The 18,103-nt window shown below is 39.3% G+C and overlaps 1 protein-coding gene across 1 annotated transcript; it reads right to left on the minus strand.

Annotated features, from left to right (window-relative positions):
* Positions 1-2,044: 2,044 nt before the first annotated feature.
* LOC124135222 (autophagy-related protein 23-like) lies at positions 2,045-14,473 on the minus strand. The gene is made up of 7 exons (XM_046500482.2): positions 14,350-14,473; positions 12,530-12,839; positions 11,108-11,230; positions 10,025-10,183; positions 8,984-9,099; positions 7,571-7,676; positions 2,045-5,535 (listed from the first exon to the last, which is right to left on the minus strand). Exons 2-7 carry the CDS (start codon positions 12,821-12,823, stop codon positions 5,344-5,346), a joined length of 990 nt encoding a protein of 329 aa, XP_046356438.2. The 5' UTR covers positions 12,824-12,839; positions 14,350-14,473; the 3' UTR covers positions 2,045-5,343.
* Between the last annotated feature and the right edge of the window lie 3,630 nt (positions 14,474-18,103).

An 18,103-nucleotide genomic window follows, 5' to 3' on the forward strand; every position in this document is an offset into this window, starting at 1 on the left:
TGAATTAAGAAATGGTTGAAATCAGAAATAATGAATCATTAAATGAATAAAAGTAAATGTAAAAATGTAAATATTCTTAAAATATGTTCAATCCTTTACCATGTTAATTCCTGATTAAGGAACACAAGATCAACATTTATCACAGTTAGGCACACCCACGTACCAATTGTTAGGATGGACGGATGGACAGCAGTTCAATTACTGGCTAGTGGTTGTGATGTTTTCAATTTCCAATTACTGCCTGTGTCTTTTCAGTGAAACACAACATATACCGGTAGTAGCAGCCTTTTTATTTAATTTTAAGGCATTTATTTTTGTTAGCAAAATAATCAAGACATAATTATGTGTACACCATATTTGAATATTTTCATCCAATGACTAAAGACAACATGTCAAGAGTCAAGACTTTCGCTACTTGGGGACAATAAAATGGTATGGGGTGGTGATATGAGGATGAAAATCTATTGTTTATGATGGCCATAAAATAAAAAGCAAGCAATGGAAAATTGACAACATCACAAATTTGTGGAACCAACTTCAGTACATTACACAGAATGATGACAGTACAACATAGGTAACAGTGTCATTGTATATCATATCAATTTTTTTCGGTATTATGTTAATACTGTATCCATACAAATTTATGAATAGTGAGTGAGTTTGGTTTCATGCAGCTTTTAACAGTATTTCAGTTATATCGTGGTGATCAGCTTAATGTGGGAGGAAAGCCCGAAGTGATGCAGGTCTCGGACGTTTACCACTTCGGAGAAACCCACGAGCACGAGTATGGTGCAGACAAACCTAGAAACATAATCGGGGTGAAACGGGATTCGGACTCATGAGCATAGGTTTCTGGCATGCCCAAGGGACGCAACTCTGCACAGCAAATCGCGGCGCCTTAGACGACTGGGCAACCCGTGCCCTCATATATGTATAGATATAAAAAACTAATCATTCACTGCCATGAAAACTTTCACCTTCATGATTACCATTGTTGAAATGGACAACAAGAAGGCAATATTTTGGTTTATATTTAGAATTAACTTGTAGGTCTATGTTTGTAATGTTTATTTATGCACATGCAGAATAATGAAACTTATTAGTCAATATATTGTGATACTTTTGAGTCAATAAATCGATACTAAATTTTCCAATTAAAGACACCAGTAGCGTTAGCTCATGTAGTCCTGCAGTATATAGCATACACAACCTCTGCAGTATATAGCATACACAACCTCTGCAGTATTCAGTTATATCTGGATACAGTGCCTGCTTATGTCAGTGCTTGGCAGTCTGTAAAGGATGCATTGGTCTCCATACAAAGTGTGTTGTTCATCATTTTACTTGTAAAAATACCTTTTTAGGCCTTATGTTATTTTGTCGTAGGTTTACAAGACCAGCTGACAAAAATTCCTGAAAATATAAATAACATGACTCAATTTTATTTGTTGTACACTATTTTACAAATAAGTGAAATGAATAAATTCTAACACTACTATTTGTAAGAAATGGTGATTAATATGTATTAAAAAGTTTATTCTAAAGAGAGAAAAAACAATCTCATCTTTCTGTATCATCTCACAATCATACTTCTGTGATGGACCTACGAGTTTGTTTTTCATTCGCAGTAGTAATGTTGAATTGCGTAGATCGATGCTCATGATGTCAATCACTGGATTGTCTGGTCCAGACTGTTTTTTACAGACTGCCGTGATATAGCTTGAATATTGTTGAGTGCGGCATTAAACAACAAATAAACATACTAATGTGTAAGTTGAAAATTAATTTTATTTTTCTCCGAGCTCCTACATTGAATTTTAGATCAATTTTAGGGTGAATGCGAGCACCTTCCTGAGGCAAGAAGGTTAACTGATTTTAAAAGTCCAGTTTCCACCCTTGCCGAACTAGGCTGGAATTCCTGGGCTCGATCAAAGCGCCACCAGTGGCTATTACAAGTTGGCGGTGCACATGCTTTGCAAACCCTGCAATCAACCGAAATCTGCATTTCAGTTTACGAACCAGATTTTGTTTTCATTGCACGATTTTGATTGGACTATGCATGGACTCATTAGTCCAGCCATAATCTAACTTCATAATACCAGCCTAGTTCGGCAAGGGTGGAAACTTGACTTTTATAGTCAGCTAACTTTCTTGCCTCGGGAAGATGGAATGCGAGTAGGACCACAATGTTCTAAACAATGATGTCAGTGCATTGTGTTTTGAGTGATGTCATCAACTAAATGTCACTGCATGTTAGAACTTAGGGAAATATTAAAGCAGTGTTAGAAACTGGCACTAGTCCTATAGTCCTTGCCAAACTGCCCAATAGTCAAGGTATCCTAAGGACAAGTAGAAATTTGTCCTTTTTCAGGGTTTTGCTATGTTACCATTATAAGGACTAGTTGGCTAAAACTCTTAGTTTCTACTGCTGTCAAAAGTGCATGAAAATATTAGCATACTGCAACTTAAATTTGGATGTTTTCTTATACATAAAAGTTTTATCAATAATTGAGGTTGAAATGTTTTAAGTAGTTTGTTATTATTTGTTATTCTTTTATGCCAAACTGTTGACAATGGAAGTGAGTTCCCTATACACCTCTATTGGGAATGATGAACTTATGTTATACCAGATAAGAACAAGTGCACTAGAATACACAATGACTCTCTCCTTTCTTTATAAGGACATTAAGATGAAAAAGATAGCTTTGAAAATGTTAGATACTCTGAATACAGGAAAGCAGTCAGAACCAATGTGCGTCAACTTAATATGGGAGAAAAAAACCCATAGTGACACAGATCTGGGATTTCAACCGACATCAGCAGATCCTGGAGCTCCTTAGGAGACAACTCTGCATGGTAACTGTGACTGAATGAATAGCCATTAATGCAACATTATTACTTATGTTATATATTAAATGTATTACCATATGATAAATCAAGAAGACATGATTAAAACATAACTATTTAGTACTGTTTTTACAACTTACTGGTACTATAGTGACTATGGTTACTATGGGAACTATTGAGAGCCTGAGGACAACATTGTCAAAATTGCAACAATCCAGGATCCAGATATTTCTATCAGCACAACAGCAGATCTATGCCTTGGAACAACCTTGCTCTTTCTATCAGCACAACAGCAGATCTATGCCTTGGAACAACCTTCCTCTTTCTATCAGGACAACAGCAGATCTATGCCTTGGAACAACCTTCCTCTTTCTATCAGAACCTCAGCATTAAATACCAGCCTTCAAATCCGCACAACCCACCTGCTATGCATATCCAATTGCTAATCATGACCCTAGTATATTTCAAAGTGCCAATGAGCACTTCACGACATTTGAGTGCTGTACAAATTATTATTATTATAATATCACAGCTTACTTCAAAGATCATATGCCTACCAGACTAAGAGCCACCTATTTAATATCGAAAGCTGTAGTTAGCAGTGCTTGATTATATTCCAGGTGTTTGTGTTTCTGTTATTTACTACTCCAGGTTTGCCAGGCCAATAAAAATATAGCAACGAAACTACATTTACAAAAATAACTATAACAAAGTACAACAGGAAGTATACCACTGGTTTGCAATGAATTGTATAACGTATGGTGGTATATACAACAATCAATAACATTTTGTCAATGACAAAGAAAACACATCAAACTGTTTTGGCATGAGGAATGTTTGAAGTTCTGAGTCATTTAATTCACTCCTGCATGCATCAATGTTGATGTAAACATTTGATGATATGTGATGTGTGAAAACAGCCTCACGATGCCTCAGTGCCTGGTTTACAAAGACTGTCTTTTCAAAAAGTACCTTCATTAACTACCCCGGTAATGTATTGTGTCACTTATGCTAAAGACATTCACAAACAGGCACACACTGAATACATCACATGAATACTGATCCCATGCTTTAGCTACATGACATTGTGTAGATTGTAGACTAGAGGGAAGATACATGATAATGTGGTTTCTGTGATTTCCAACACCAGTTTCCAGAACCAGACTTGTCCTCATTTGCAGATTCTCAGATAAAATATGGGATGGGTGGAGAAAAGGGAGGGGTAGGATACAGGGGCAAAGAATGTTTATGGGGAGAAAGAGGAGGGTAGACTAACATCTAGTCTCTGAAATGAACATATTTTACAGAAAAAAAACAGTTGTTAAATTATCTCAATAAAATATTATAACAGAATAATTCCCCCGACCACCACAATAGCAATAGGCACCACTTCAGCCCATTGTAATAAATGAACCAAGTTTGGATGAAAAATCTTTCACAGTTTTCAACGGATGTGGCGGAGAGGTTGGCTGTATTAGCCATTCTTCATATAAATATGTGGTTTACAATGAAATGTTCTTTCACCATGTGGCACAAAGAAAATACTGGCATGTAAAATGATATCGACAAATAAGTTGAGTCTGCAGTTCAAACTGCATACATATTAATACAACAATTGCAATTTAATGAGCTACATACAACATAGATGTGATAAATTCTGGGATTCAAACAAAATCAAAACCACTTATCTCGGTTATGTTACTTTACTCAGAATTACCTTCAACTTCACTTCCAACATAATATGAAACATAATTATGATTGTGCTATAATGTAATGCTCAACTGATTTACTCAACAAATATTCATCAACAAATAGTTTTCACTATCAGTGAGTAGATGAATCAAGCAGACAGAAAAATATCCTTGAAAACATAAAACAAACTGAACCAATGTATGTAAAGTCTGTGTAACAGAGCTGCACATGGGTCCCATGCTTGGAGGCAAGTCTTCCCTGTGCTGTCCTGGAGGTATGTAGTATGAGTAGATGTGACCTACATGTATTGGCTGTGGTGAGCTGTCAATGTCAAGAGTCAACAATGGCAGAAATATTTTTCATCTGATGAATCTGGGAAGCAAAGGATTTTCACTTGAATGAGCATGTTCGTTTTCAAATCTATGTATCATGTTTTGCTGGCACGTCTTGCTAGAATATAGCATGCGATCTGCATAATGAACGACATCAAAGATTGTCCATTGCTAAACGTATCTGAGATGCACCAATGTCAGAAAACGTAATCTCTGCATTCCTCTGTTCATCTATTTAGACAACAGACAGAAATATTGAACCTCTTAGCTGTCTCAATAAAAGTCACTTTCTTTCTGAAAGAAATATCATGTCTTAATATGTCCATATTATGTTTTTATGATATCTCAATGTGAGTAATACCCTTTGGTGCAGAGTTGGTCAAGCTGACAGGCAAAAGATATCTCCATGCTGTCAGCCATGCAGCAAACCCTGGCAATGAGTCCCTGTTGATAATCACTAGTTCAGTGTGGGTCATTTTGGAGGTGGCACCTTATAGCCCTTGCTGTCTGCCCAGGACTTGAGGAGCTGGTCCTGCTGAGTCAGCTGTTTCTCCATCTTGCTGCACACAGCCTTCAGCTCCTTCACAGTGTGATCTCTGTCCTTCACCATCAGGTGGGCACGGTCCAGCTTGGCCATCATGTCGGGGCAGTTAGAGCAGCTACCCTGCAAGGGGAGACAACACACTGCAGACTACCGTGAAGGGATTGATGAATTGTAATGACAGCATCCATTGTTGGAGCAGAAGCAGAAGCAGAAGCAGAAGAGAAGAGAAGCAGTCATGGTAATAGATATTAACAGTTGCAGGAATAGTAGCAGCAATAATGAAAATAAAATAAGTACCTGGATAGCTGCAGTATAATAATAATAATAATAAAAATAATAATAATAATAGTGGAAGTAGTAGTAGTAGTAGTAGTAAGATGCAGCAGCAGTATTAGCAGCAGTTATAGTAAATTGTAGCAGCAGTAAAGCCACTATAGCACCAGTAGCAGTAAGAATAGCAGTAGTACTGGGTAACCTATTCTGCAGAGGACTGTTGGTGACTAGGCTGAAAGTAGTAGAAGTTACAAGGGGAGATAACTGCATGTCACAAAACATGATATTTCAATTTTAGCGCTGACTGGCATGAAAAAACATTCACTGAATCACAAACTTGCATCAAAGACTAACAGTTCTCATACAATATATCGCTGAAGGTATCAAGTCACGATGGTTTGATCAAGTGATTTTTAATACAGGTTTCAACCAATTTGCTCTGATTTTGAAACCTAGTTTCAAGTTAAATTCAGAGATATGAAAACACAGAGGGATTAAGCTGTACATAAAGTGTTAAGTGTTACATGCCAGGAGGTAGAAGTTGGGAGCAGGGTTTTATGCAACACACAAATGTACGTCCAGTATGCTCAAATGTTAAGATTGGACGTAGAATGAATAAAGAACAGTTACGAATGTCTATCATTTCATCCATCAATTATGACCACTGTCCACATGATCTTCCATTCATTCCAGGCTCTAGAGTAATTATCTAAACATACATTACACTACCATTTCACTAAACTACTTCAGGACCCTCATATTGCCTGCAAGGACCCTTAACATTAATTATTGGGGGTCTCCTGGACCCCTACTTTTGTAAGTCAAGGTTAAACCCTGTAGGAGCATACACAATCTGTTGCAAATAAAATTTCCTGGCCTATACTGCCTCCATGATCTAGAGAATAGAGTATCCCCCTGCACAGTGAGTGAGTGAGTGAGTATGGTTTTACGCCACTTTTTAGCAATATTCCAGCAATATCACGGCGGGGGACACCAGAAATGGGCTTCACACATTTTACCCATGTCGAACACGGGTCTTCGGCATGACGAGCGAACGCTTTAACCACTAGGCTACCCGACCGCCCCTCCCCCTGCACAGACACACACATTGCTATATAAGTGCAATAATCCTGAATGCAATGTTAAACCCCACATCTTTGCTTCAAATACTCATAACTCATAACGGCAAATCTAAAATGTTTATCACCATGCAAAACTGATGTCCCCACCAAATGCTATAATGGATGACATCATATGCTTCCGTGACTATTTAACATGACTGGTTGGCATAATGCAGGGAAGGTGAGGTGAGGTGACATTGGGTTTAACGTCGCACCCAAGCTTTTTGCACTTATATAGCAACGTGCATGCACGAGTGCGTGGCTCCTTGTACTGGTCCGGACTGATGCCAATTTATAGTGCTACTAAGCCACAGGGATACCATGCAGCAGGTTATCATGAATACCCCACTCAGACACAGTATACTGACTCCGAGCGAACCAGTCCTTGCTGTTGCCCCTTAATGCCGAGCGCCAGACAGGGTAACAACAAGTACAATCTTTTAACGTCTTTTTGTATGCGCGGCAGGGCGGACGCTCTACCATTAGACCATGGAGGCGGTCATCATAATGCAGGGAAGAATCTGCTAAATCAAAATTGCTTTTGATCAATACTGATGAAAATAAGTATATGATGAATGTGGTACTCTTTTCACCAAGCTGTTACCATGTTTCTAAATCTGAGGTTGAGAAGTAAAAGATGCTTATCAAGAAAAATATTCCCAGTCCAGAAGATTGGGGGTTAGAAATCCCAACAACAACTATCAACAAATCAGATTGCACAAAATGCTTCCATTCATTTTACAACTGGGTAATCACTGTACCGCCTTGTTCTTGGCATAAGCCTTGAGTTTCATCCTCAGGAGGTCGGCCTCGTCCTGAATACGCGCTAGTTCCTTGGTCAGCTCCTCCAGCTGTTGTTGCCGTTCCCTACAGCAAGATTCAATGTAACCATGGTGATAGGGAATTTGTTACCATGTAATCAGGATAATGGTAGACTACGAATTGTTTGTGTCAAAAGTCCCTTCTGCTGTCAAATGACAACTCTAACTCCTTGAAAGTCTCCCTGAACCCTCCCTGCCCACTTGACATCACCCTGTCCTTCTGACAATCTCCCTGTCCGTCTGACACCTCCCCTTCCATCTCATTCGTCCCTGACCTCCTGACCCCTCCCCTTCCATCTGATCCTTCCCTGTCCTCCTGACCCCTCCCCTTCCTTCTGACAATCCCCCTGCACACCTGACCCCTCCCCTTCTATCTGATCCTTCCCTGTCCTCCTGACCCCTGCCATTCCTTCTGACAATCCCCCTGTCCACCTGACACCTCCCCTTCCATCTCATTCGTCCCTGTCCTCCTGACCCCTCCCCTTCTACTGATCCTTCCCTGTCCTCCTGACCCCTCCCCTTCCTTCTGACAATCTCCTGTACACCTGACACCTCCCCTTCCATCTGATCCTTCCCTGTCCACTTGACACCTCCCCTTCCATCTGACATCTCCCCTTCTATCTGATCTTTCCCTGTCCACTTGAAACCTCCCCTTTCATCTGATCCTTCCCTGTCCTCCTGACCCCTCCCCTTCCTTCTGACAATCTCCCTGTACACCTGACACCTCCCCTTCCATCTGATCCTTCCCTGTCCTCCTGACCACTCCCCTTCCTTCTGACAATCTCCCTGTACACCTGACACCTCCCCTTCCATCTGATCCTTCCCTGTCCACTTGACTCCTCCGCTTCCATCTGATCCTTTCCTGTCCTCCTGACCCCTCCCCTTCCTTTTGACAATCTCCCTGTACACCTGACACCTCCCCTTCCATCTGATCCTTCCCTGTCCACTTGACCCCTCCGCTTCCATCTGATCCTTTCCTGTCCTCCTGACCCCTCCCCTTCCTTCTGACAATCTCCCTGTACACCTGACACCTCCCCTTCCATCTGATCCTTCCCTGTCCACTTGACCCCTCCCCTTCCATCTGATCCTTCCCTGTCCTCCTGACCCCTCCCCTTCCTTCTTACAAGCTCCCCTTCAATCTCCCTGTTCTCCTGACCCCTCCCCTTCCAGCTGACATCTTGCTGTCCTCCTGACCCCTCCTTTTCCATCTGACCATCCCTGACCACTGGACCCCTCACCTCCCATTTGACATCTCCCAGTCCTCCTGACAACACCCCTCCTGTCTGAAAGACCCTTTCCTGTCCACATCACCCTTCCATGCCCAATTTACCCCTCCCTGTCCACTCCACTTACCAGGAGTTTCCCTTCAGAGTGTCAGCCATCTGTTGCTTAAGCCTGTTGAGTTTGACATCACGTATCGAGATCTCTTTGTCTTTCTCTGTCAACATCTCTGCATATTTTTTCTCCAACTACAATAGATCACATAATGGAATAAATTGACCATGACAGTAATGTTTTGTTACCAGTTAGTGAGTGAATGACAGGCTGCAGTCAACAGTATACTAGCTATAACATGAGTAACTAACCAAGTCTGGACGAGGCAAACTAGTGGTTGGGCGCATGAGCAATCTCATTAAAATCAGATCTTAGTTCTCTCTACCGCTAAACAAAGATCTGAGGACATTCCATTACAGGTCACGTCAGACCGACCTTGCGCGAACTTTGACGGACCAATGGAATGACCAATCAGAAGGCAGCTTTCTTGTGCTTGATGGCACTATTTTCAAATTGGCGACAACGCTTCGAAACATATTTTGACAAATTTTCGATCAAAAATTTGAAACCTGAACAAAAGAACATTCTGGAATCGCTAATAGATGGTCCAGATTGTATGGATTCAGTCGTTAAACCTATAACTGTCGTTCGGAATACCCCGTGTTAAAGTTTTCGAGGATGCATGAAATCACATTCCGACTGTCACTTTCATGATCTGGTAAGCGACGTTCTGATTGGTCGGATGAAAGGTCGTTCTGACGTGACCTCTACTGGGATGTCCTCAGATCTTTGTTTAGCGGTAGCGAGAACTAAGGTCTGATTTTAATGAGACTGGGCGCATGAGCAACTATCCATGCTGTTGTCAAATGTTTGACTTTCTGCAAGTGTTTCACCAATGCCACACTGCCAACTCTCCCAAATGCATGACTAAACCTGCCTGACAGCTACACACATTGAACACTTCCCAGGGAACTGAGAAAAAATTAAAATGTGAACAGATCCATTGACCAGGGTAATAAGGAGTGGACATGGTGAAATATTAATATGCAGTATCATTATTATTATCCCACAAGGTACAGATGAGCGAGTATTGTACAGCCACATGGGACACATCCTCACCTCTGTCTTCTGTTCACTGAGTTTGAGGGACATGTCTCTGCGTATTGCATCTACCCGATCCTGTGCATCCTCCAATTCTGAGCGAGTCTCCTCCAGTAATGCTTGAGTGTCTGCGTGTCTACTTTTCTCTTTTTGCAGGATAGCCTTGTGCTCTTCCCCCTGAACAAGCAAATAAGTAGGTAAGTAAGTAAGCCCTTTGTTTTATTGAAAACCATTTTCCTGAGGAAAGAATGTACACTATCCTACATCAAAGTCTAGTTTCCATCCTTGCCATCTGAAGTCATCTTTTCTGTGCTAAAATATGAGAGGATTACCGCACATATCAATAGTCAAATCAGAGAGCATTTTACAAAATCAACATCTGGGTTCCGTAACATGTCTGAAATTATTCCCCAAATTATGCAATAACAAATATTTTCAAAGTGGCTCAAAGTTTTCAATGAAGTCACCCAAGTACTTTCATATACTTGAGTGCAAACTTCATTGTTTTTCACTCGAATGACTGAACGGTTATCACAGTGACTGAGAGCGTTTCACTTTACTGTGATGCGCAGTGTTACTTGATACTGTGTAGTTGGTGTGCGAGTTGCGTTTTGCGTCGCCATGAAAAATATTTTATTTGTTTGACAGTACATCAGCTTTGTGTGGGATTTAAGCCCTAGATGATGAAAGTCTCAGATATTTATCACCTTGAAGAATCCGAAAAGCATGACTATGGTGCTGTCAAACCAAGGATCATAATCAGGACAAATCTGTGATTTGAAACTACATTCATAGGATCCTGGACTCACTAAAGGGATGCAACTCTGCACAGCAACTTTCCTATCACATTATTTTCATAATGAGTGATGCAGGTATTATTTGCAAAAGTCCAGCAACAGATCCAGAAGGGGGCATATTCAGTCTCACTTGATACACTTAGGACTTGAAAACACACCATTGTCAGCCAAAGCATTTAAAATTGTAAATTTTAGCTGAATACAAAAATAGATTAAAGGAAAACAAAAACTTATAAAATCATTTGACTCCAGTAGACCCTTATAAGCCTTCTAATCAATGCTATATCATCTGATAATGTCTAACCTGTGTCCGGATCTTGTCCTGAAGATCAGCTATCTCCTGGTCTCGCAAGGCCAGCAGGGCCCGTAACTCCTCAATGATTTTTTCTAGGTCTGCAATCATCAGCTTTAGTTCCTTCTCTCTTGCCTAACAATACACCAAGACATTTCACACAGAGCAAAATAGATATGATTTGGGTATTTTTCTTTCTTGTGTCTTTTTCATAAACAAGTTGTGTCAACAATTTCATCGACATAACACAATTCAAAACAAGTTGTAAACTATGTTGGTTGATATGGAGTGTTTGTGTTTGTTGTTGAACAGAACACAATGCAATTCAAATTTAGTCCAATTCAAAACCCCTCTCCAAAAAGAGTGTGTTGGATTTAACACAGCTTAAAACAGTATTCCTGTTATATCAGAGCGTGTCAGCTTAAAGTGGCAGGAAAGCCTGATGTGATGCTGGTCAGAGACGTTTACCACTTCGGGGAAACCCAGGAGCATGGGAATGCTGCTGACAAACCTAGAAACATAAATTAATCAGGACGAACCAGCATTCAAACCCAGGATCATAGGTGTCTGGCATGCCAATTTTAGAGAGTTGACATCTGATTGGCTATGCACCCTTCAGTTAGCTAGGGATTCACCGAACTTGTGCTCTTATGGAGGATCTGTCAGATCTTCATAGAGAAAAGTATCAATTTGGAGAAAAAGGCTTGATTTTAAAGTAATTGCATTTCAGCATACCAGTACATTGTTAACATGATGATGACAACACTAAACAGGTCTCATACTCTTCTCCATTCAATAATGATCAATACCCTGGACCCATTCATCAATAATAGTTTGGCTTTGAAAATGACATCAACATCTCCATCTCACTTGCTTACCGTCAAAAAAACCCACCGACCTTCGCCCACTCAATCAACAACCATTCAATATTTCCCATACCTGCATTTTTGTGTGAGTGAGTATGGTTTTACCCCGCTTTTAGCAATATTCCAGCAATATCACGGCGGGGGACACCAGAAATGGGCATCACACATTGTACCCATGTCCAGATTCAAACCCAGGTCTTCGGAGTGATGAGCGAACGCTTTAACCATTAGGCTACCCAACCGGGACATCATAAAAGAAATACACCGGATAATCAGGTCTAATTAAGAATTTAGTATCATTTGATAACAAAGCTTAGTGTAGAATTTGTCTGAGGTATTTATCACAATAAAATGGAGATATAAATCACTGGATAATCGAGTCTGAATAAGAAGTGTCACTGGTGATATCATTGCTTGTTTGAATCATGGACGAATCATTGAAGATGTCATTTGATAACAAAGCTTAGTGGAAAATAATACACTGGATAATCGAGTCTGAATAAGAAGTGCCACAAACTGTATCCCATCTTTCATACTGTGATACATCTATACTGGTTTCAGAACTTACTAAAGCATCTTTCAGTTCCTTTCTATCCACAAGGTCCTGTGACTTGACACTGGATGATCCAGTAGATCGGGCAGAATTCTTCCCCTTGTCTGCATCTCCAGAACTTTCCCGCTGAGTTGATTCCCGCGATGTTGGCGGGGGTACAGACATTGCGTTGCCTTGGATACCCTGATACGTCCCATCTATCTTGCTTGTCAGTCGAGGGATGTGTAGTATTTTGTCTGGTGCCGAGATATTGTGTCGGAGTGATCCAAGAGGCCGAGTTGCCTTGCCTTTATTTCCTGTTCGAGACATGGTGGTATTCAGTCAGCTGTAAAACAGAAGAATATACATGAATATGTGTATTTGTAATACTGACTTAAAAGTTGCTAAAACAAATATCAATAATTATTGCTGACGTTAATGCTGACATTAAGTGGATTTTTAATATTTCTTCTCTTCTTCTCAACTGAAATTGCTGCCATAACTGGTATAATGAATACACCCGTAAAGATCTGGGTTAGAATAATTAACATCACCAATACTGAATTAAATTTAAATGAAATCAATAAAAAAGATAAAAAACATAAATCCAGATGTACAGTGAACACCAGATAGTGTAATAACAGGACAAATTTGTGTGCTTTAATACAAATTTGTTGACATGCTATTTTCCATGTTTTATGCTAGCGGTTATTATAAAACTGTCTTTCCTTGGGGACAGTAATCAAAACGTATTGTCTGCATGTATGAGGCATATTCCACTCTACACAACGGTAATATCAGAGCTCAAGATAAGCTGCGTATCTGCATAAAATACGCATCAGAAATGCAGAAATACGCTGTAAAATAAAACCCAAGCGTATCAAATACGCAACGAACATTACAGATACGCTACAAAAATAAAACTTGTGCGTATCATCAAAATATTGTGAAGTAACCCTGCGTATTTGATTAGCAAATCAGCAACTTATTTTGAAATTATAAACGGGCATTCCGTCAACCTTGCCAAACTCCACGATGACAGTCACATCATGATCATTTGCCATCACACTTTCTTGTGGAAGTATCGTGATATTTTTGAGTCCTATAAAGCTCTCAAACCAACACGACACCAGTTTGCAGGGACTAGATGAATAGTGTTTTTAAATATTTTACTTAAATACCCACATGTGTAAAAACTAGTGGGTAACAGAAATTTGAATACCCAGATAGAATTACTGATACCCAATGATTTTAAAATGCATGGGTAAAATACCCACAACACCAAAAGCTTATCTGGAGCTCTGTAATATTTGTTTAAAAATGAGTACATTATACACAAGAAAATATGATAATATCATTCATGTTTTATGTTAACAATATACACTATTTAGATCTAATTAAATTTGAATAAAACGAATAAAATAGATTATAAAAAAAATTAAGCCAGATGTACAGTCAACACGTCTTATCACCAGATTTGGTAAGTGGTACTTTGTAATATGACTTGGTAACTTAAGAGACTCGACAATTGTGTTTGTATTTCTTTTAATTTATTGTTCAGAATATTCTGACAGAACTTAAACTAATTGTTGATTTTGGAATTTTGGGCTCACTTGTTTGGAGCAATATACCCTTGCCTTCGAAAATGGTCAATAGAAGTCATTTTCAAGGAGCAGATTTCCTTCCTAATCTACGAGTGTCTACCCCAGTATGTGCTGTCCTTACATTTAGTACTCCACCGGATCAAAACCGTCCACCGAGGCACTGTTTGAAGTTCTCAGTCTTCTCTTTATACATTTAAACTCAGAAGAAGAATAGCGAAATAAGTGAAAATGTTAAGCCTGAATGCCGCTTACCTCATGCTATTGTGAATGTAATATCCGAGAACCCATGTTGTCCGATAATATCTTTCCTGGGAAACTTCTTAACGTCACCTGGAACTTGAATAGCGTCCTGTAACCATGCTGAATCGGATCGGGCTTGACGGATTTCTGTTGATTTGATTGGTCCATAAATAAACAAGAGGAGATAACTCTCTTGACAAGTGCTCGCTAGCAGACGATCCACGTAGGGCGATTCTTCTGTTGCTTCACATATCCCGGTATCATTGGTTTTCGTTTCTGATACGACATAAGCGCTCATAAAATAAAAATGAAAACATAAAGAAACCTTCAAATTGTCTAAATTTCGACGTGTTTGAGCAAAATTTTGAACTTGAGAGACAAAACACTACCGCATAATTCGGGAAACAATTTGTGCTTAAAATAAATGAAATCAATATTATTAGTTTGTCTTTTTGTCGAAAATATGGTATTGTTTTCTCTAACATTAATTTTTTCTCGTTTTATTTGTCCGATCCCTGGATATTTCTACCCATATTTCTGAAACAAATAGAGATTTACTCATTCGTGATAATGTTAGTCGTGAAATCAGTCAATATACAGTACATCAGTGTCATTTTCAGGCAATTTGCAGTGCGAATGAGTGAATCAAAGAATTTGTAAATTGACTGAGATGTGTATACACTGACCGTGACATTATACAATCCTCAGCGTCGACGTTTTGAAGTACAATGTATGTATTTGTTTTTTGTTTTTTGTTTTGTTTTGTTTTTTGTTACAGCCGCACTCAGAAATATTCCAACTCTATGAGATTCATTAGACGACGGTCTTGAAATAAGTTAAACGAGCCTGGAACGGACAATCCAGTGATTGCCATCGATCTACTCAATTCGGATACGACAACATGCATGAATCAGTGAGCCATTAGTCGCCCCCGACAAACATGGGTTGGTGAATATTAGTTCAAACTGAACCTCACGGGTGAAATTTATGTGAAATATTAGAGGAATTGCAGATCATACAACTGCTCAGGTTTAGCATGTTATATAATAGAGCATTAATGTTAAATACACGACACTTTTGTTATGGATAGCAACTTCTTGCATCCTTTATATAGAATATAAAGAATAAAATATTAAGATATGTATAATACAATGTATATGAGGGAGTTGCTATCCATATTATAAAGAATAAAAGAAGTTGCTACCCATAAAAAAACGTGTCATGTATTCATGTTCTCCCATGCAACTTCTAAATGCCCATCAAAGACTCCATTAGTGTTAAAGTAACATAGCTGCGAGTAATTGATTTTCCTGGATTAATGCGAGCAAATAATGTAACATAAAAAACCACTTGCACCATCTGTGTCCTTTGTTAAGCATCAGTACGTTATATAGATATTGAAATCTCATTTTTATATTTATATGTCACGCCCGGGTTTGATGTAAGAAGGTAAAGGACATTTCTGGTGTACCCCGGTCGTGATTTTGACAGAATATTACCAATACAGCGCCATTCAAAACCTGTCGAGCTTGTTCTAACGTGAACAGTATTGAGCTTTTGGGAAGAGTGTTTCAGAGCATGGTTATAACCAACATACAGTTTATAAGCCAGTTTTTATCTGTGAATGCAATATACGCTTCAGAAATAAAAAGATATTAAGCAGTAATAATTATAAAATGGAGGATGTAGCATGTTTGTCGGCAAACGTGTCACTGTACTATATTGACAAGATCGCCGTCGTGATAAGCACCCGGGCGTTATCATTACCGTATTTCCTCTTTTACGATCAAAGGTTTCTGGTGTGCCAAGGGACGTGACTCTGCACACCGAATTGAGCGGCTTAGACAACTGGGCGACCCGTGCCCTCGCCTCTTAATAGAGTCTATACGGTTGATTTCTAGGTCCCTCGCGGTTATGATTTTCTTAGCTCACCTGAACGGTTCAGCGACCGCACGTGAAGCCTCTGGGGCTTATTGTATGCATGGATCAATGAAGGTATTACAACTGCATTGTTATTTTAAATAACAATGGACTATTACTCACCTATCTTTACAGGTGTCAATGTAAATATTATCGATCACAGTGTGATTTTATGCAGTATGTTTAAATTCATTTTTTTCAACTCTTGTGTTTTTGGATCTTACCATTTATTGAAATTATTTAGATATAATCGTTGCGCTTTTCCTAAACTGAATTAAAAATTATAAATATTCAAAAAGCCATTTAACATATTCTTCTCTTAAACAACAAGACCAATGAAGCTTGCATTTTCCAACTTTACAGATGTCACTGGCGCTTGTTCCAAAGGTTTTGGGCTAATCGCTACTTATTAGCTCACCTGCCAAAAATAGGCAACGTAAGCTAGTGGCGTCACAAGCCGACCGTCGTTGTCGTCCACAAACATTTGACTTTTTCGACTACTCCGAAACGGCTTGATAGATTCAGCTGAAATTGTATGGATGTTTGTTACTATACGGAGGTTGCAGTTTCTTCAAGCCATAAATATTCGAATTGTAATCCAGGTATCTTTGGTTAAAACAAGAGCAAAAATAGAAATCTTTTTCTCAAAAACTTAAAGGGCCACAGCAGCCATATTGAAAAAAAGGATCATTTATGCCTAAAATGTAATGTTAGGTATCAAATTATCTTTATATAAGTAACGCAGTCTTGAATCTGTAAACGTCTTTGAAATTACCAGAATGAGGAAGCTGAAATTTGGAATGTATGGTTCTCTTTATGATGACGTATGGAGTGCATGGGTGGTTAGTTAGTAAGTGAGTTAGTATGGTTTTAGACCGCTTTTAGCAATATCACGGCGGAGAAACACCAGCAGATACTCACGCACGCGAACACACACACACACGCACGCACGCGCGCGCACACACACACGCACGTTGTCGCTATATAAGTGCAATAATCTTGAACGCGACGTTAAACCCCATTTCAACGCATCTCACCGTCTATCACTAATCACCCACTATTCACCCACGCCTACTTATCGAAACGATAAGGTTAGTCAATAGTCTATTTAGCAAGCAGACATTGAATCGGTATATGGAGATCAAGAGTAGTTCCTGCTAGGTGACTATTTACAAGTTTAACGTTTATCGCATTGATAACATGAATAAAAGGTATATATAATTAAAAAAAGATAGTGTTATCACTGGATATACAGTGTCCCTGTATTTACGTACCACTATAGTTGTTTCTTTACGACGGCGGTCTGTCAGTAATCGAATAGGCCTGAAAAACTAGTGATTGATATAATAAGCAACCGTCTACTCCGTCGGTATACGATGACCCACCATCAACCAAGTCGCGGATCTGTACCACTCGATCCATTAATTGACTCTTACGACCAGCATAGGTTTGGGGGACCTAAATACCATATCCTGGAATATCCATCCCGGAGTTGATCTACTGGTGATGTCGATGCTTTATGCTGTGTATTAGATAAGGCATCTCGTGTATTTATTTACTGTAACACTATATGGATGATAATGTATCCCCTTATAAGCAATTCCAGGACTTATAATATAGTAACACTATTCCAACAGGTGGGTGAGGTGAAATGGGGTTAAACATTGCGTTTAAGAATACTGCACTTATATAGCGACTTTGCATGTTTGTTGGTTGGTTAACGCCGCACTCAGCAATATTCCAGCTATATGACGGCGGTCTGTAAATAATCGAGTCGGGACCAGACAATCAAGTGATTGACATCATGAGCATCGATCCACACAATTGAGATACGATGATGTGCATC

This window comes from Haliotis rufescens, unplaced genomic scaffold, assembly GCF_023055435.1.
Source record: "Haliotis rufescens isolate VD_foot unplaced genomic scaffold, xgHalRufe1.0.p SCAF_15, whole genome shotgun sequence".
In the NCBI taxonomy this organism is placed as follows: domain Eukaryota; kingdom Metazoa; phylum Mollusca; class Gastropoda; order Lepetellida; family Haliotidae; genus Haliotis; species Haliotis rufescens.